Genomic DNA, 14160 nt, shown 5'->3' on the forward strand with positions numbered 1-14160 from the left:
AAACAATTAATTGAGAAAATAATCTGCAGATTAATCAATGAAGAAAATGATCTTAGTTGCCCTGATACACTGAGCACTCTCAGTGAATAGACGCCAGCCAAGTTCAGATAAGAAAAGACTGGAGTGCAGTGATGCATTTGCAGCCTTTAATTGAGCACTGCTGAAAAACACAAACAACATTTGCTACTCAAGTACTCGAGTCTATGTTAGAACTTGTATAAAAGTTGAAGGTCAGCTGACTCAGCCATTTGGTCCAAGAACTTTCAACATCATCTTTGCTTTACAGGAAACCATGCCTTAGACAGTTCTCATCAGCAACGTCCTCCAGGGTTACATCTCATCTCATTTCATTTCAAGTGTATTTCACTGGAAGCATTGCAATTCCAGTAAAATACATTAGAATAAGGTGCTGAGCAAGTCAATTTAATGAATAGATGTATAAATCTATAAATCAAGCCCTTGGATTAAAAAAAGCTTGTTTCCAATAAAAATGAGAGATATTTTAAATCTTGGAAAGAAAAATAAAAAACATTTTTAAAAAAAGTCACTAAATCTACTTAGCCACGGACAAACAAGAACTATCACTAAGGAATGAATATGGGCCTTAATGTTCTCAATTTCCAGACTTAACCCCAAGGATTCATTTTCATGACAAACATCATTGTTCTGATGACCTGTTTTGACCAAGAATTTGTTAATACCAGCTAAGACCAGATTCAAAACAGCAGCCTGGCGAGACTGCGACAGCAAGCTGATTGGAAGCTGAGATTCCACCTCAAATCTGGGCTAACCATCTGTAACAGAACTGCATGTGGTAGCATTTTATATTCCATCTTTGGTGCCCTGCTTCAGAAACAAGTCCTTATCTTATAAATAACTCCTCTTGCTGTGTGGCCTTTTTTTTTTCTTCTTTTGCTGTATCTACACATAAGCATATGCACAATGTTGTGCACACCAACTCACACAGACACCCCCTGAAAGTAGGCAAGGGGATCAGAATGATTGTAAATAACTGTATTCTTTTGTGCGTGGACCATGAATCAGGCTTGCCACACAGATGCAATCATTTCCACAGGCGGGCGGACAAAAGGTGTGTGGCGGAGTGAAGCTTTAACAGGCAGACGTGAAGAGGCAAGTGGAATGCAGGAGAGCCGGCTATAATGAGGATTGATTGTGCGTCTGGAAGCAGAGGTGGTTCTCTGTGCTCGACTCCACTGCCTAGCTAGACCTGCTCTACTCTGTTCTGCCGTGGCAGGCCATAATTAGACAGAAAAGCGGAGAGACAGATATGGGAGACAACCGAGTAGGAGGAAGAGGAGGCAGCGGTAGCGAAAAATGAAAGCGTAGAAGAAGATAGTGGGAGGGGAAGGGTGTGGGGGGGATGTTGGTGGAGAAAGTGAACACAATGAAGAAGAGACAAAAAGGAAGAGAGGACGAGAGAGTAGGAGGGATGCCTAGTGTGTTTGTTCTCTAGCTCTGCACCCAGCTTAATGAGATTAGCCTGGCAGGAAAAAAATGCCACACTGGGGAATTCAGGTCACATGAAAATAGGCTAGCTAGACATCTGCCTGGCCCTGTGTGTATGTTTGTCAAGTGGATGAGATTAAGAGGTCCATGGTCTACTTGAAACCCAGACAGGATTTAAATATCTTGGCCCCTCCTCTTCTACTTCCCACTCTTGTACTTGCCCCCCCCCCCGCCTAAAAAAGGACCCTCTAGACAGCCAGAAAACACCTGACATGTGTTTGTATGACTGCATGAAACCATTAATGCCTTTCGTTTACAACCCCCCCCCCCCCCCCTTACATTTCTTTCCCTTCTCTTTACTCTCCTCCTCCTCTCTTCTGCTCTGTCTCCTCCAGTCATGTGTTATTTTCCAGCCTCCTGCATTGTCATTTAGTCACAACCACTCATGCCGCTATTTCTCTCCACCCAGGAAAACATAGGCCTCAGACATGAGCTATATCATTAGTCTCAATGATCCTGCCCCATTTTACTTGTTTCACCATTTACACAAACCTTACACAAAGACTGTGGGTATGCGTATACGCCTCTGTGTCTTTATAAGCTTTTCCATCTGTCTGATTCTGCTGCTAATTCTTCAACATGCTGGGCACAAATGTGTTACGTCTGCAGGTATGTTTGACCTTTGCTATCTGTCTGACAAGGAAAAATATAGAGTTTGCAGATGCAATCTGTGCCTGGGAAGGACAGTGTGTATGTGCATCCGTGTGTGTGTGTGTGTGTGTGTGTGTTGCTGTCCTATCATATCCATGCATGTTTTTTATGCAAGTGTTTGTGTGCGCGTACAGGGTGTTTAGAGACACAGACATGTAAATCCCTGTAAAGTAGGAGCTGGCATCATTAAACCAATAGCTTAGTGATTCCCTGGCTGGCCCCACTGCTCACTGCAGGCTGTTGCAGGGCAGACAAACCAGACATATTAAGAAAGAGTACTGACAAAGACAAGGGCATGGAGATAAACACAGAGAGATACTCAGAGGGAAAAAACAGTAAGAGTCAAAAGCCACGCCTAATATCTGTTTTACCGTACCAGAATACAAATCATTCAACAGAGAGACCAGGAATATTTGCATTTCCATCCATGATGCCATGTCATCATGCAAAAAAAATCACAGTGTGTGAGAGAGACAATATTGAGAAGTCATTTTCTTGTAAGAACCACAGGAAAACATTAATTTAAAAAGAGTGAGGGTTGGAATAAGAAAGACAGATGATGGAAAGCATGAAAGAAGAATAAAAAGCACTATGTGGGTCGACAGAGAGGGTCAGACTGGCTGAGCAGCAGCAGCCTGCTCTGTCTTTTGGGAGTTTTTTAAATAGGTCATTGTCTGACCTGCATTATGGTACCATGGCCATGTCATAATCACACCATTTTGTAGAGCATTGTGCCCAGGTCAGCCTCTTATTACCCCATAGCCTCATGCAGGCACAAAACATTCTTTGTTGCACATACACAGAATGAAGCAAAAGACAGTGTTTGCCCCCCAGAACAACGGCACCATCAACACTGTCTGCGTCTAGGATCTGTTTCGGAAAGATTGTGCTAGACAAGCGCTACATCACTGTCTGTGTGGAGGGGAAGTCCAGCATATTTGCAGACAGACACCTTATTATCAGTTTAAATAAGCGCACCACCTCTCAGAGACATGGCTAGCACTAACAGCAGGGGTCCGTGGGGCAAAACAGCAGTGATGTTGGTGATGACGCCAGTGATAATGATAAAAAAGATGACGCCAACGGCTGCAACAGCACTCTGGCAGATAGGTGGGCAGTACTAATTGATCTGCTGCGAGCTGTGCTCTGTTGTGCTGTGCCCGATCAGGAAAAGACCAGGGCACAGCGGGGCTGCCCTAATTACCATTTGGAAGCAGACAATCATTAGGACCCCATAACACCTGCTATCTGCAGGGGTGCCTCTCTTACTGCCGTTGAATAAATACAGAAAGTGTCAGAGAGACACAGGATAAAAGAAGAGAGACCGATAGATATATAGAAAGACAGGCTAACAAGTAAACTAACAGCCAGGCCCAGCAACATCTTCCTTAGACAGGTGAGAAAAAAACATTTGTAGGATGAGAGACTGAAAAAGGGGGAGTAAACGAGTAAGTCAGCTCTCCACTCTCAGCAGGATACAACCTTAATGAATGGAGCACAAGAGAACAGACTTACTGTATGTTCAGTCTGAGTGGATGACATAATGAGCCACGTAAGAGTTTCAGAACCCAAGAAGTTACTTATAATTTGTGAAGCTCAACCTTATTTTAGCTCTTTTTATTCAGAGTTAACTTTTACGGAGACTGCCTAAGACTTGCAAGTGTGGCTCATTATTGCAGATAAAATGAACAACCTTGGTATTTTTTAAACCCTGTCTACCTGGAAGCTTGCACAACACATGACTACTATATCAACTATGCTCAGGATTTTTGGGGCCGATCGCCGATCACCGATTAGTGAGTTTAAATAAACCGTTCACCGATCCGATCACGTCTTCTTTGTCCACGCTCCGTTTCTTAAACTCGGCATGCTCCTCCTCGTGTTCCCTATCCAGGTAAATTTGTGGTGTTGAAACATTTTGCAGATGCTTCCCTACGAGGTTCTTTAGTGTTGCACAGATTGCAAATAGCTTGTGTTTTATTTGTCTGCCCACACCACCGACATGTTTGTTTGAATCCGACAGCTAATGATTCAAGATTCAAAAACTTTTGTCTGTCACATTGTGACATGGCTCAAAACTAACTGTCGGATTCAAACAAACATGTCAGTGGTGTGGAACTTCTTCAGAGTAAATGAGACAGATAAAACACAAGCCATATGCAATCTATGCAACAGGAGCATCTGCAAAAAGTTTCAACATGACGACACCGATCGGATCGGCGAATTAAAACATTACATCTGATCTCACAAATTGCATAAAATGCAAAATATCGGCCGATCCGATATAGCCGATCAGATCGGCGTAAAGCCTAATATTGACTGGGCAATTAGAAAGTATAGCTTTTTTGGAAACAAAACTGTTTTCAGTTTTTATTAGCCATGTTATGGCTAGAGGGCTGGAAATGCCAGTCTGTTGGTTGCTTCAGACTGAAATATGAGGACAGCTACTTAATGGATTGTCATGGTATTTTGTATACACAGTCATGGTGCCCAGAGGGTGAACCTTCAAGACTCTGGAAATCCCCTGACCTTTCCTCAAGTCATACCATGAGGTTGAAATTTGTGGTTTGAAATTTTGTCGACAAATGTGGGACTGATTGCCATGAAATTTGTTATAAACATTAATTCCCCTGTCAGGATAAAGTTTAATAACTTATGTGATGGCTTAATAATAGGTTAATAATAATCCTCGTGTACTGCTAGGTCACTAGTCAAAATCTTTAAAATGCAGGCATACACATTATTTTAAATGGTATGAAATTGTAACAGGTGAAATATATAGGCACCCTTTACCTTCCTCATTTCTCTCTCTCTCTCTCTCTCTCTCCCCTGCAGGTATTTTCACATGAAATGACAGGAAGCTCTGTGCATGCCCTGTAACCTCTGATTTCAGGGAAAGGGGTGTGATAATGTACGTCAGTCTGGCAGGAAGATTGGCTCTACATCAAAAGACCATACGAAATGTGACAGGATAATGTAACATTCACACTCCAAGCAATCAATTCCTACTTTTGGGTAAACCATGTATGAAAGGAGACACTGATCTCTGTCCTTGCACACAATATTGTCTGGGAGCATCATGGAATTAAAAAAAAAAATAGACATGGAGGAACATCAGCATGTGAAATTGCTGTATCTTATAATGTCTGACACTGAGACATATGTTGAAAATACATGAGCTTCCCTCTTGCAATGGAGCCAAGAGGTGGCTACACTGAATATAGACATATATAAGTCATTTCATATAAAATATGCAGAGGTGAGAAAGATCAGGAGAGGAGATAGAATTACTGGTGAAAGAGTCTGGGAGTGATACGCACTTACACTTGAGCAACATTTGAGATACTTGAATACATTTTTAAAGTGATTTTACTTAGGTGTGAGTTTAATTATTTCACAACACTGGTGTGGGAAAACATTGACATATTTGGACTCAGTCAAAGCTGAAATTGTGAAACATATCCAAGAAAATGCAAAATGGCTACAATGTCTAATTTGATAAACATTATATTTTTTTCCCACCCACACCCACTTTCCACCTGCAATGACCCGCCCCTGCTCTGCCTCTAACTGACCCTGATATTTTTACCCAGCAATGAGTACTACCCAATCAGAGGCAGAGTAGGGTGGGTCATCGCATAATGTGGGTGGAGTAAAAAAAGGCTGATGAATGCCAGAGTAAGTCAGCTAAATAATAATTTACAGCATAAGAATGATGAATTCCAAAACCTGTTCAGCTAACATGCAGTATACCTCAGAGACTTAACTGTAACCGGCTTTAAACATCATTTCAAGTCCAGTCTATGAGCTGTTACAGCGTTAATAGAAAACTTTGGATGTTGCAAAACATTTGTGTTGCCTCACAAGAAAGTGGCAAATTCCTGGAGGGCCATGATGATAAACAGAAGGCATAATGTTTATTATCAGTTGATATATCCTCTGGCTCTGCTTCTCCCCTAAACAAGAGGAATGGTGCTACAAAGCTAATGCATGTCTCTACTCTGGCTATTAAAAAGAGATCACAGATTGTGACTCAACCAGCACGCATAAACACATAGCCAGGGTGGTCCAACATGCTGCTGGCTGTGTGTGTGTGTGTGTGTGTGTGTGTGTGTGTGTGTTTCTAGTCTCTTCCCAGAAATGTGCAACAGTAAACAGACTAAGAGACAGAGAAGTAACATTACCACTGGCTGGGAGCATAAACATTGACACACAACGCAATGCAATGCAACCCAGCATATACTTCCTTCTTTTTATGTTTGTTTGTGTGTACAGACACACACTGCATGTCACTGCATATATCTCAAAGGGCAAAACAAAAAACAAAACAAAAAAAACCTCTGCAATCAGAGGTGCAGAGGCTGCACAGAACAACCATGGGGCCCCCTGAGAGCTGCCCTGCTTAGGACTGGGAGCATGTGGCTGTCCCCTGGGGGCTCAAGGGGCCCTAACCCTTCACTCTTTCTTCCCTGACACTAACCAGACACAGCAGCACAAACACATTCAGGGATAGGGGGGTTATTCTCTCTCTCTCTCTCTGTGTGTGTGTGTGTGTGTGTGTGTGTGTGTGTGTGTGTGTGTGTGTGTGTGTATGAGAGAGAGAGAGAGAGAGAGAGACTGAGACCAAGAGGCAGACATCAAGAGGAGGAGGAGAGGGAGGGGAAACAGAGGAGACAGAGAGAACGAGGGAGACATTAACACATAAGCAGAACGAGCCCGGTTCTAAAGCTCAGAGCATTTGACGACGCTTTCTCATATCCTCCTCTCAGTCTCTCTCCCTCGTAAAGAGGGCAATTACATGTGCAGGACAATCCCACATTAAACAAATATTAGTTCTCTCTCCAGAGCCAGACTCAGCCAAATTACATTGTTTCCAGATGCCCGTCACAAAAACACACTAACCATTCCCCCTCCTCCTCTACACTCTGCTTTCCTCTTGCCTGTTTCTCCTCCCTATTGTTCTCCCTCACCTCCTCACCTGTAGTTTCTCTTTGTCTCTCCCTAAACATCCAAAACTTCCTCACTTCTCCAAAATTAAGGTGAGTAATAGCAGAGCAAGCTGTTTCCAACTGCATCTACTATTACTGCAAGAAGAGAGGAGAGCCAGAGATCGAGGAGACAAAGAAGCTGGCACGATGAGACAGCAATCCTTCTTTTGAATGTCGCATCTCTCAAACTTCAATCTTAAATGATGGACCTCAGCCACTGCGCCAGGTCATTATAACTGTCCAGATTAGAAATGCAACAGTATGCATGAGGATTTATGTAAATGTCAGTTTAAGATTCACACTGATGGAAAAGGGTAGAATTAAATGGCCGGTCGGCTAATATTTATCTTACAGATAACGTTCGTAACTATTAACTTTTGTATTGCGTTACTTTCTGTTCACATTTGCCGCTGCATTAACATTTAACTTGCCATTTATTTTTCATCTATGGTCTCATTCCTCCTCTGATACGAACAAATGAGCTATAAATTTGGTTAACATTTACTCTATGTTCTTGAAACCACATCTTTTACATCGAAAGAGTAAGCTAGCTTAGCTGAGTAAAGCAACTGACAAAGCTGATGCTAGCTGGCTAATATCTGACCTGACACTTTCAATTTCATGGACAAAAAAACCCACACAAAACCACAAATTACAAAACTTTATGCCAATGAGGTTAGAGTAAATGACCAACAACACTTATCTTTGCATTATCAGACATTTCTTGCTGTAAAATGCATAAATAATAAAAATTGTCAAACACGCATATTTCTTCAGATTCAAATTGATATAAAAAAGACTCTTCAGTCACTCTAGCAGCTTCATGAGTTGTACTTATAAACACAGCAGTGCTTAGAGCTACATAACTACTTCAACATAACATGCTCACAGTGACAATGCTAACATATTTAGCGCACATTATGTTCACCATCTTAGTTTAGCGTGTTAGCATACCAACAGTAATTAGCACTAACTCCCTGAAGCTGATGGGAATGTCATTAGTTTGCAAGACTTGTGTCATGAACAACAGAATAAAATTTGTCACAGGAACACCAAGGTTAACACTATTCATCCAGAATGAATGAATGTGTGTACATGGCAATCCATCCAATAATTGTTGAAACTTTTTAGTCATGACTAAGTGTGGCTAAAAGAGTGGCTAGTAAATAAAAAAACCTAAGGAAGATTTCACATTGGCTGACAAATTGGGCACAATCAATGTGATTAACACATCACAAGGTTGCATACTGTATGAAAACATCCAGAATTGAGGCCAGGCTGGAAGGTCTCCTTCCCTCTGAACGGCACAACACAATAGGCCTTATCAAACACTCAAAAACACTCTGTTTACTACCAAAGACATGGGAAACAAAGCTGCTTATACACTTTTGTATTGGCACTAAAATGCACGTACTGTCCAAGACACAATTAAGCTGAATGTATATCTCCAGAGGGTGTACGTGTGCAGAAGAAAAACAATACAATACGTTCCTTTTCATTTAGAGATGTAAATAAAGCTAAACGTTGCCTTCTAGGTGCGGATAGCAGACGGGAACCCTCATAGACATGGGAACCAATGTCACTCTGAGTTAGTATAGTCTAAGCTCAAGGATAACGGTGGTATCAGAAAAGTTGACCAGTTCTGTCTTAAAAGTCTATGACCCAGACTAGATGTCTGACTCCATTCTAGGAAAAAAAACATATTGTAAAATTCCCATGAAATAATCTTACTATAAAGCTGCCTTGTGACCTTGAGCAACACATCAGCTTTTCAAATAAAAGGAATGCTATTGTGTTGCTGACCTTACACTTTGACGTTCCACTGCATGTATTTGTCTTATTATTATTGTCACAACTATTATAACCTCTCTGAACGGACTCTCCTATTAGAACATCTGGCTAGACTAATATCGTTAATCATGGCAATGTAATCTCTCTTAATGTTTTTCTTTTCTATTTCCAGTCATATATAGTGTGCATTTATGCACGTGTGTGTAAATAAAACAGAACATTAAAATAAGCCTTGAAGGAAGGAAGCATCAAAACAAAGCGGAATAATTGCATTTTATATGTTTTTACGTGTGTTTGTGTTTATGTGTGTGCAAGGATGTCTGTTTGTGAGGGGCCTCATCAGACAGTTGCTACATGGTTGAAGGAGCACTCAAATATACTCATGTTTCCCCGACACCTAAGGGCATCTGCGGGGACCTCCTAATAGCCTACATCTCCAACCCCCAAACCCACACACACGCAAACACACACAAATATGTTCACACACGCACACTTATCCAGAACCATGCAAATCTAATGAGACAGCCAGACTGAGACCTAGACAGACAAACCTGAAGGCAAAGGTGCCTGAACACAAATACGATTATACATAGTCAACAGTCAACATAATGCACCACTGGTCAGGTGTAGCTATTAGTAGGATCCACAGATAGTTTATTGCATTGGGACAATATTATGATTAATTTATTGGTTTAAGCTACTCCACTTAGCTACTGCTGTGGTGCTATTAAGATTTCAATTTCAGATTAACACTGATCTTTCAGAGCAATTTCAATATTACTTTTGTGCCAGTGTGACTCATTTTAATATTCAATTTCATAAATGTTCAATACTTTCATCAAATATTATCCTACAAGTGGAAACGCTTTCAGTGCAAATTAAACATGTGGGATGTGGTCTGGAAAAATAATGAGAAGGAGACAAAGGATTGGAGTAGACAGAGCTGAAGTCTGCCAGCAACAGGGCTTTAGATTTGATACTTTCCAGGGGCTGAAAACATCACAAAAGCGTCAAACCGTGCCCTGCATCCTCAGATAAATCCCAAACTGGCTGACATTACTGGTGCCATTGACCAAATGTGGAGTTGTTTTTTGCAGTAGAAAAAAGGGGCATAAAAAAACACAAAAAATATTTCAAAATCCATGATGGAGAAGACGCTATAAAGCGGACCAAATAATATGTGGTGGCACATACATAGGTTGGTGGACTAAAAATGTATTAGATGATCAATAATTAATTTAAGTGACCTATTAAAATAAATAAAGCATTTTCTGGTTAAAGTATACAATATTCGGGTTAAACAGTTGAGGGTTACCTTAACCGCTGATTGGACTACCCAAATCTGTTCCTTCTCTGAACACAGTCATCATAATTGTTGGGTGAGGTCAGGTGTATTCAGAAATGACCTCTGTAAGCACACACTGATGTCACGATGTACTCATACACCTTAGGCTACACTTCACATCACTTCAGCAAGGTGATAAGTGATGTTACCCTTTAAAAAAATGGCATTTAATGTATGAGTCAAACAATTTTAGTTTAAGACTTCAGGCCTTTACACACCAGGGGTGTTTTTTCATGTGATTAATTTGCACGGCAATATATTTTCTTGAACTTGTCACAAGTACTTAGACATGAATATAACGTGGCAAAAAAGTGGCATAATTTCTTTTTCAGAATAAGGTCGGCTTTTTTAAATTTTCACACAGCGAAGAAAAGCATTAATCAATCCTGAAGCATAATCTGCACAAACAGCTGTTTATTGCAAAGGGCCACACGGGGTGTTGAATATCCTGCTGTACGTGTTTGTGTCGGTCTGTGAGCTCATCAGTTTCATTGCAGCCAGACAGGTAGACTCACTCGCTATGGTAGGCGGAGAAAATCAATGAATCAATATATTGATTCAGTGGATGAGTCACCATATGACTCATCATCATGTATTTATAAATACAAAAACTGTCGATTTCTTCCTGTGGAGCCAACATGCAAATTCTTCTGGTTCAGTACATTTTTGCTGTCTGTCAGCCTGGTGAAGGCAGTGTGTGTGGCCGCTGTCCTCTCAGCTCCTCAGGAGATGCAGCTGACAGACGGCGGCTTCTGTGGACAGACACTGAACACAGGTCAGAGATGACTTTGACATCATCCAGTGATGATGATGATGATCTTGTCCTCCTCCTCTCTCGACAAAAGAAGAGGAGAACGTTATATCCATTCAATCTAAACAGACTCCGACCTGCATTCAGCGTCTCTGTCTACAAACCGGCTGTCTGTCAGCTGCAGTTCCCGGGGAGCTGAGACGACAGCTGCCTTCACCAGGCTGACTGACAGCAAGATGAGCTGTTGCAAATTCCAGATTCTGTGTTTCTGTCGCAAATTCGTACTGCTGCTGGAATGAATAGTTTTGATACCAAATATTCACAGTAGAGTATTTGTGTGGGTGTGAAGGCCCTAATACTGATGGCAGGGGTAGAAATAAATTGCTGGTCAGGTTGTTTTTGGTTTTCAAATTATTATAATATATAAATAGGGTTGATTTTGACCACTGACGGGACTAATCAAAAAATAAGTGAAAGGGATTAAAGCAAGATTTTCTTAAAAACCTAAATTAGTTCAGACCTGTAGCCCATATATCCCTTGTCATGAAAAAATATATTGTGGTCTCCAAAAATCAGACCACTTGCAGTTTGCTTATCAAGCTGATAAAGGTGTGAAGGGTGCAAAAGACTTTTCTAAATAGTGTGTATAAGCAAGGAAGTCAAATCTCGTGTGAGACCTTTATTCGCTGATTTGCCGAAGATGCATCAAATTAAGATGCAGCCTTAATTTGATTAAGTGACTTGTTCCTTATTTTAAATCATCTGATCAACTTTTGATGTTGCTTTTAGAATTTCAGGTTTTGGTGAATGGACATCCTGTATGTCCATAGGGGACAAAATGAGCACCAGCCACTAGCCAAATGCTGGTAAAATATTAAAGTGACTGGTAGATTTGCTTCACCAGCCAAAAAAAACAATACTAATCTATTGAGTAGCTGCTAAAAGTTGAACATTCATAAGCCAATTTGCCGGCAGACATAAAAAGTTAATTACAGGCTCACCCCAAGGTTGTGTCGTGTCCCCCCTGCTTTCTACTAAGTACGCAGAGAGCTGCAGGACTTCTCAAGAGAGCAGCTATCTTGTTAATTTCTCTGATGATACCACCATATTGCCTCTTCTTCAGGGCTCGGAGTCAGATCACTGTTGTGCACTACCTGTACTAACCTTTGTTAAAGGTTGTGATGTTACCTTCCTTAACCTTAATTTATCAAAAATTAAGGAATTAATCATTGATTTCATGCAAAATGTTCACATTGTCGACACATAAGTATCTAGGAGTAGACATCAGACAGAGTTGGTTGACAACAAAGAATGCAGTTATGGTGGAAGCTTAACTCTTTTTGTGGCTGTGATACTATTTTATGTAAATGTTATCAATCATTCATTGAAAGACTTCTAACTTCCTCATTTATTTGCTAGTTTAATGGGTTGTCTATGAAGGACAAGAATAGCCTAAATCCTATTGTGAAAGTCTGCTTCAAGATAATTGGAGCTCAGCGAAGAGACTTATGCTCCCTCTGGGAGAAACAGGTGGCCCAGAAAGCAAAAGGAATTATCAGCCAATCTGACCATGTTCTGTCCACTGAATTCACTGTAATGCCCTCAGGTCGGCATGGTGATGTGCCCAAGAACAAAATGCGGTATTTTATTTATTGCTGCTTGTTTCCTTGTATTGACCCATGTATGTTGATCTGTTACTCTGACATATAACTACCTTACCTGGGAGTTTAGGAGTTGTGTATATGGAATGAGTAAGCTGAAAATGAATTGCTTTTCTTAGGATCAATAAAGTTGAGAAACACACTTATTAACTTGCCAACAGTTAAATGGGATTGATACCCTCCTCATGTCTATATGCTATATGAAGCTACAGCCAGTAGCTGGTTAGCTGAGAGTAGCACAAAGACTGGAAACAGGAGGAAACAGCAAGCTTGGCTCTGTCAGAAAGAAACAAATTCCAGCTACGAGCATCCCTACAGCTTGGTTATTAGCATTTTACAACCCATTTGTTAAATCCATACATAAATCTATGTCTAGAAATTACAATTTGTGGTCTTACCAGGCATTATGTGCAGGACTATTTCTTGGCCTGGAAGTCATTGCACCCGGCCAAGAAATAAGAAACAGTCCTGCGCTTAAGTGCCAGGCTAGCTGTTTCCAGTCTTTATGCTAAGCTAAGCAGCTGCTGGCTATGGCAATCATATGCAATGGACATTAAAAGTGGTATCAATCTTCTCTTCCAACATTTAGCAAGAAAAAAAAACAACTACATTTCCAAATTGTTGAATTACTCAACAAATCAATCAATTTTTTTGATCAAAGATCAAACTTTAAGATGCTAAACGTGACAATATAAAACTCAAAATGCTGCTCTTCTTTTATTCCAATCTAGTTTGCAAGTGTATTCCTAGGACATTTAACCTCACACTCACTAAATGGTCACATAAAATAAATTCTCAAACTATGCATATCCACTCTCCTTTATCAAAGTACAAATTATTTGGCAACTGCTAATAAACCAAATGTGGACTGTGTGTTTGTGCGTACGTGTGTGTTTTACTCACATAATCAGGCAAGGCTGTGTTGTCTCCCTGTCTGCCTCTCAGACTCTGTGTTGCCTGCTCCAAAACCTTGTTGTGCTTTTTGGAAAGCAAAGCAAATAAACTGCAGGAGAGACACAGAGAGGGAGTGGGGGGTGAGGAGTAATAACAGATGAATGATACACGAAAATACAGTCATCCTCCTATTGGACATGTTGACCTGTGATTTATGTGCCGTAAATACTCAAATAATGGCCTTTACTCACCTCAAGTAAAGAGAGAGGGGCCTTTATTTAAAACAGATTATTATTAGAGACAGGCTTGCTTTGCTCTGTAAATGAGGCCTTTCAAATAATAAGAAATAATGAGTCTTGCAACAACAAAATAATCATGAAATTGGCAGTAGACAGTTTAAGAATTTTGTGTCAAAATACTGAAAAATTACACTTAATTTACAATCGCAACAGGTTTTTATAAAAATCTGGCTTGTAATTGCCCTTACAGGTCACACAGCCTTAGTGACTTAATAAGAATTTCCAAGACTTGTACTTATTGTAAATGTATTTG

The 14160-nt window shown here is 40.6% G+C and overlaps 1 protein-coding gene across 1 annotated transcript in view; it reads right to left on the reverse strand.

The window, feature by feature from the left end:
• The window catches only part of dym (dymeclin), a 51277-nt gene that overhangs the window by 14449 nt on the left and 22668 nt on the right, over nt 1-14160 (reverse strand). Inside the window, exon 14 of the mRNA XM_053340397.1 lies at nt 13618-13717. Within this exon, the coding sequence (XP_053196372.1) occupies nt 13618-13717 (100 nt within the window). The remainder of the gene's footprint in view (nt 1-13617; nt 13718-14160) is intronic.

Source organism: Scomber japonicus, chromosome 19, assembly GCF_027409825.1.
Source record: "Scomber japonicus isolate fScoJap1 chromosome 19, fScoJap1.pri, whole genome shotgun sequence".
NCBI classification, from domain to species: domain Eukaryota; kingdom Metazoa; phylum Chordata; class Actinopteri; order Scombriformes; family Scombridae; genus Scomber; species Scomber japonicus.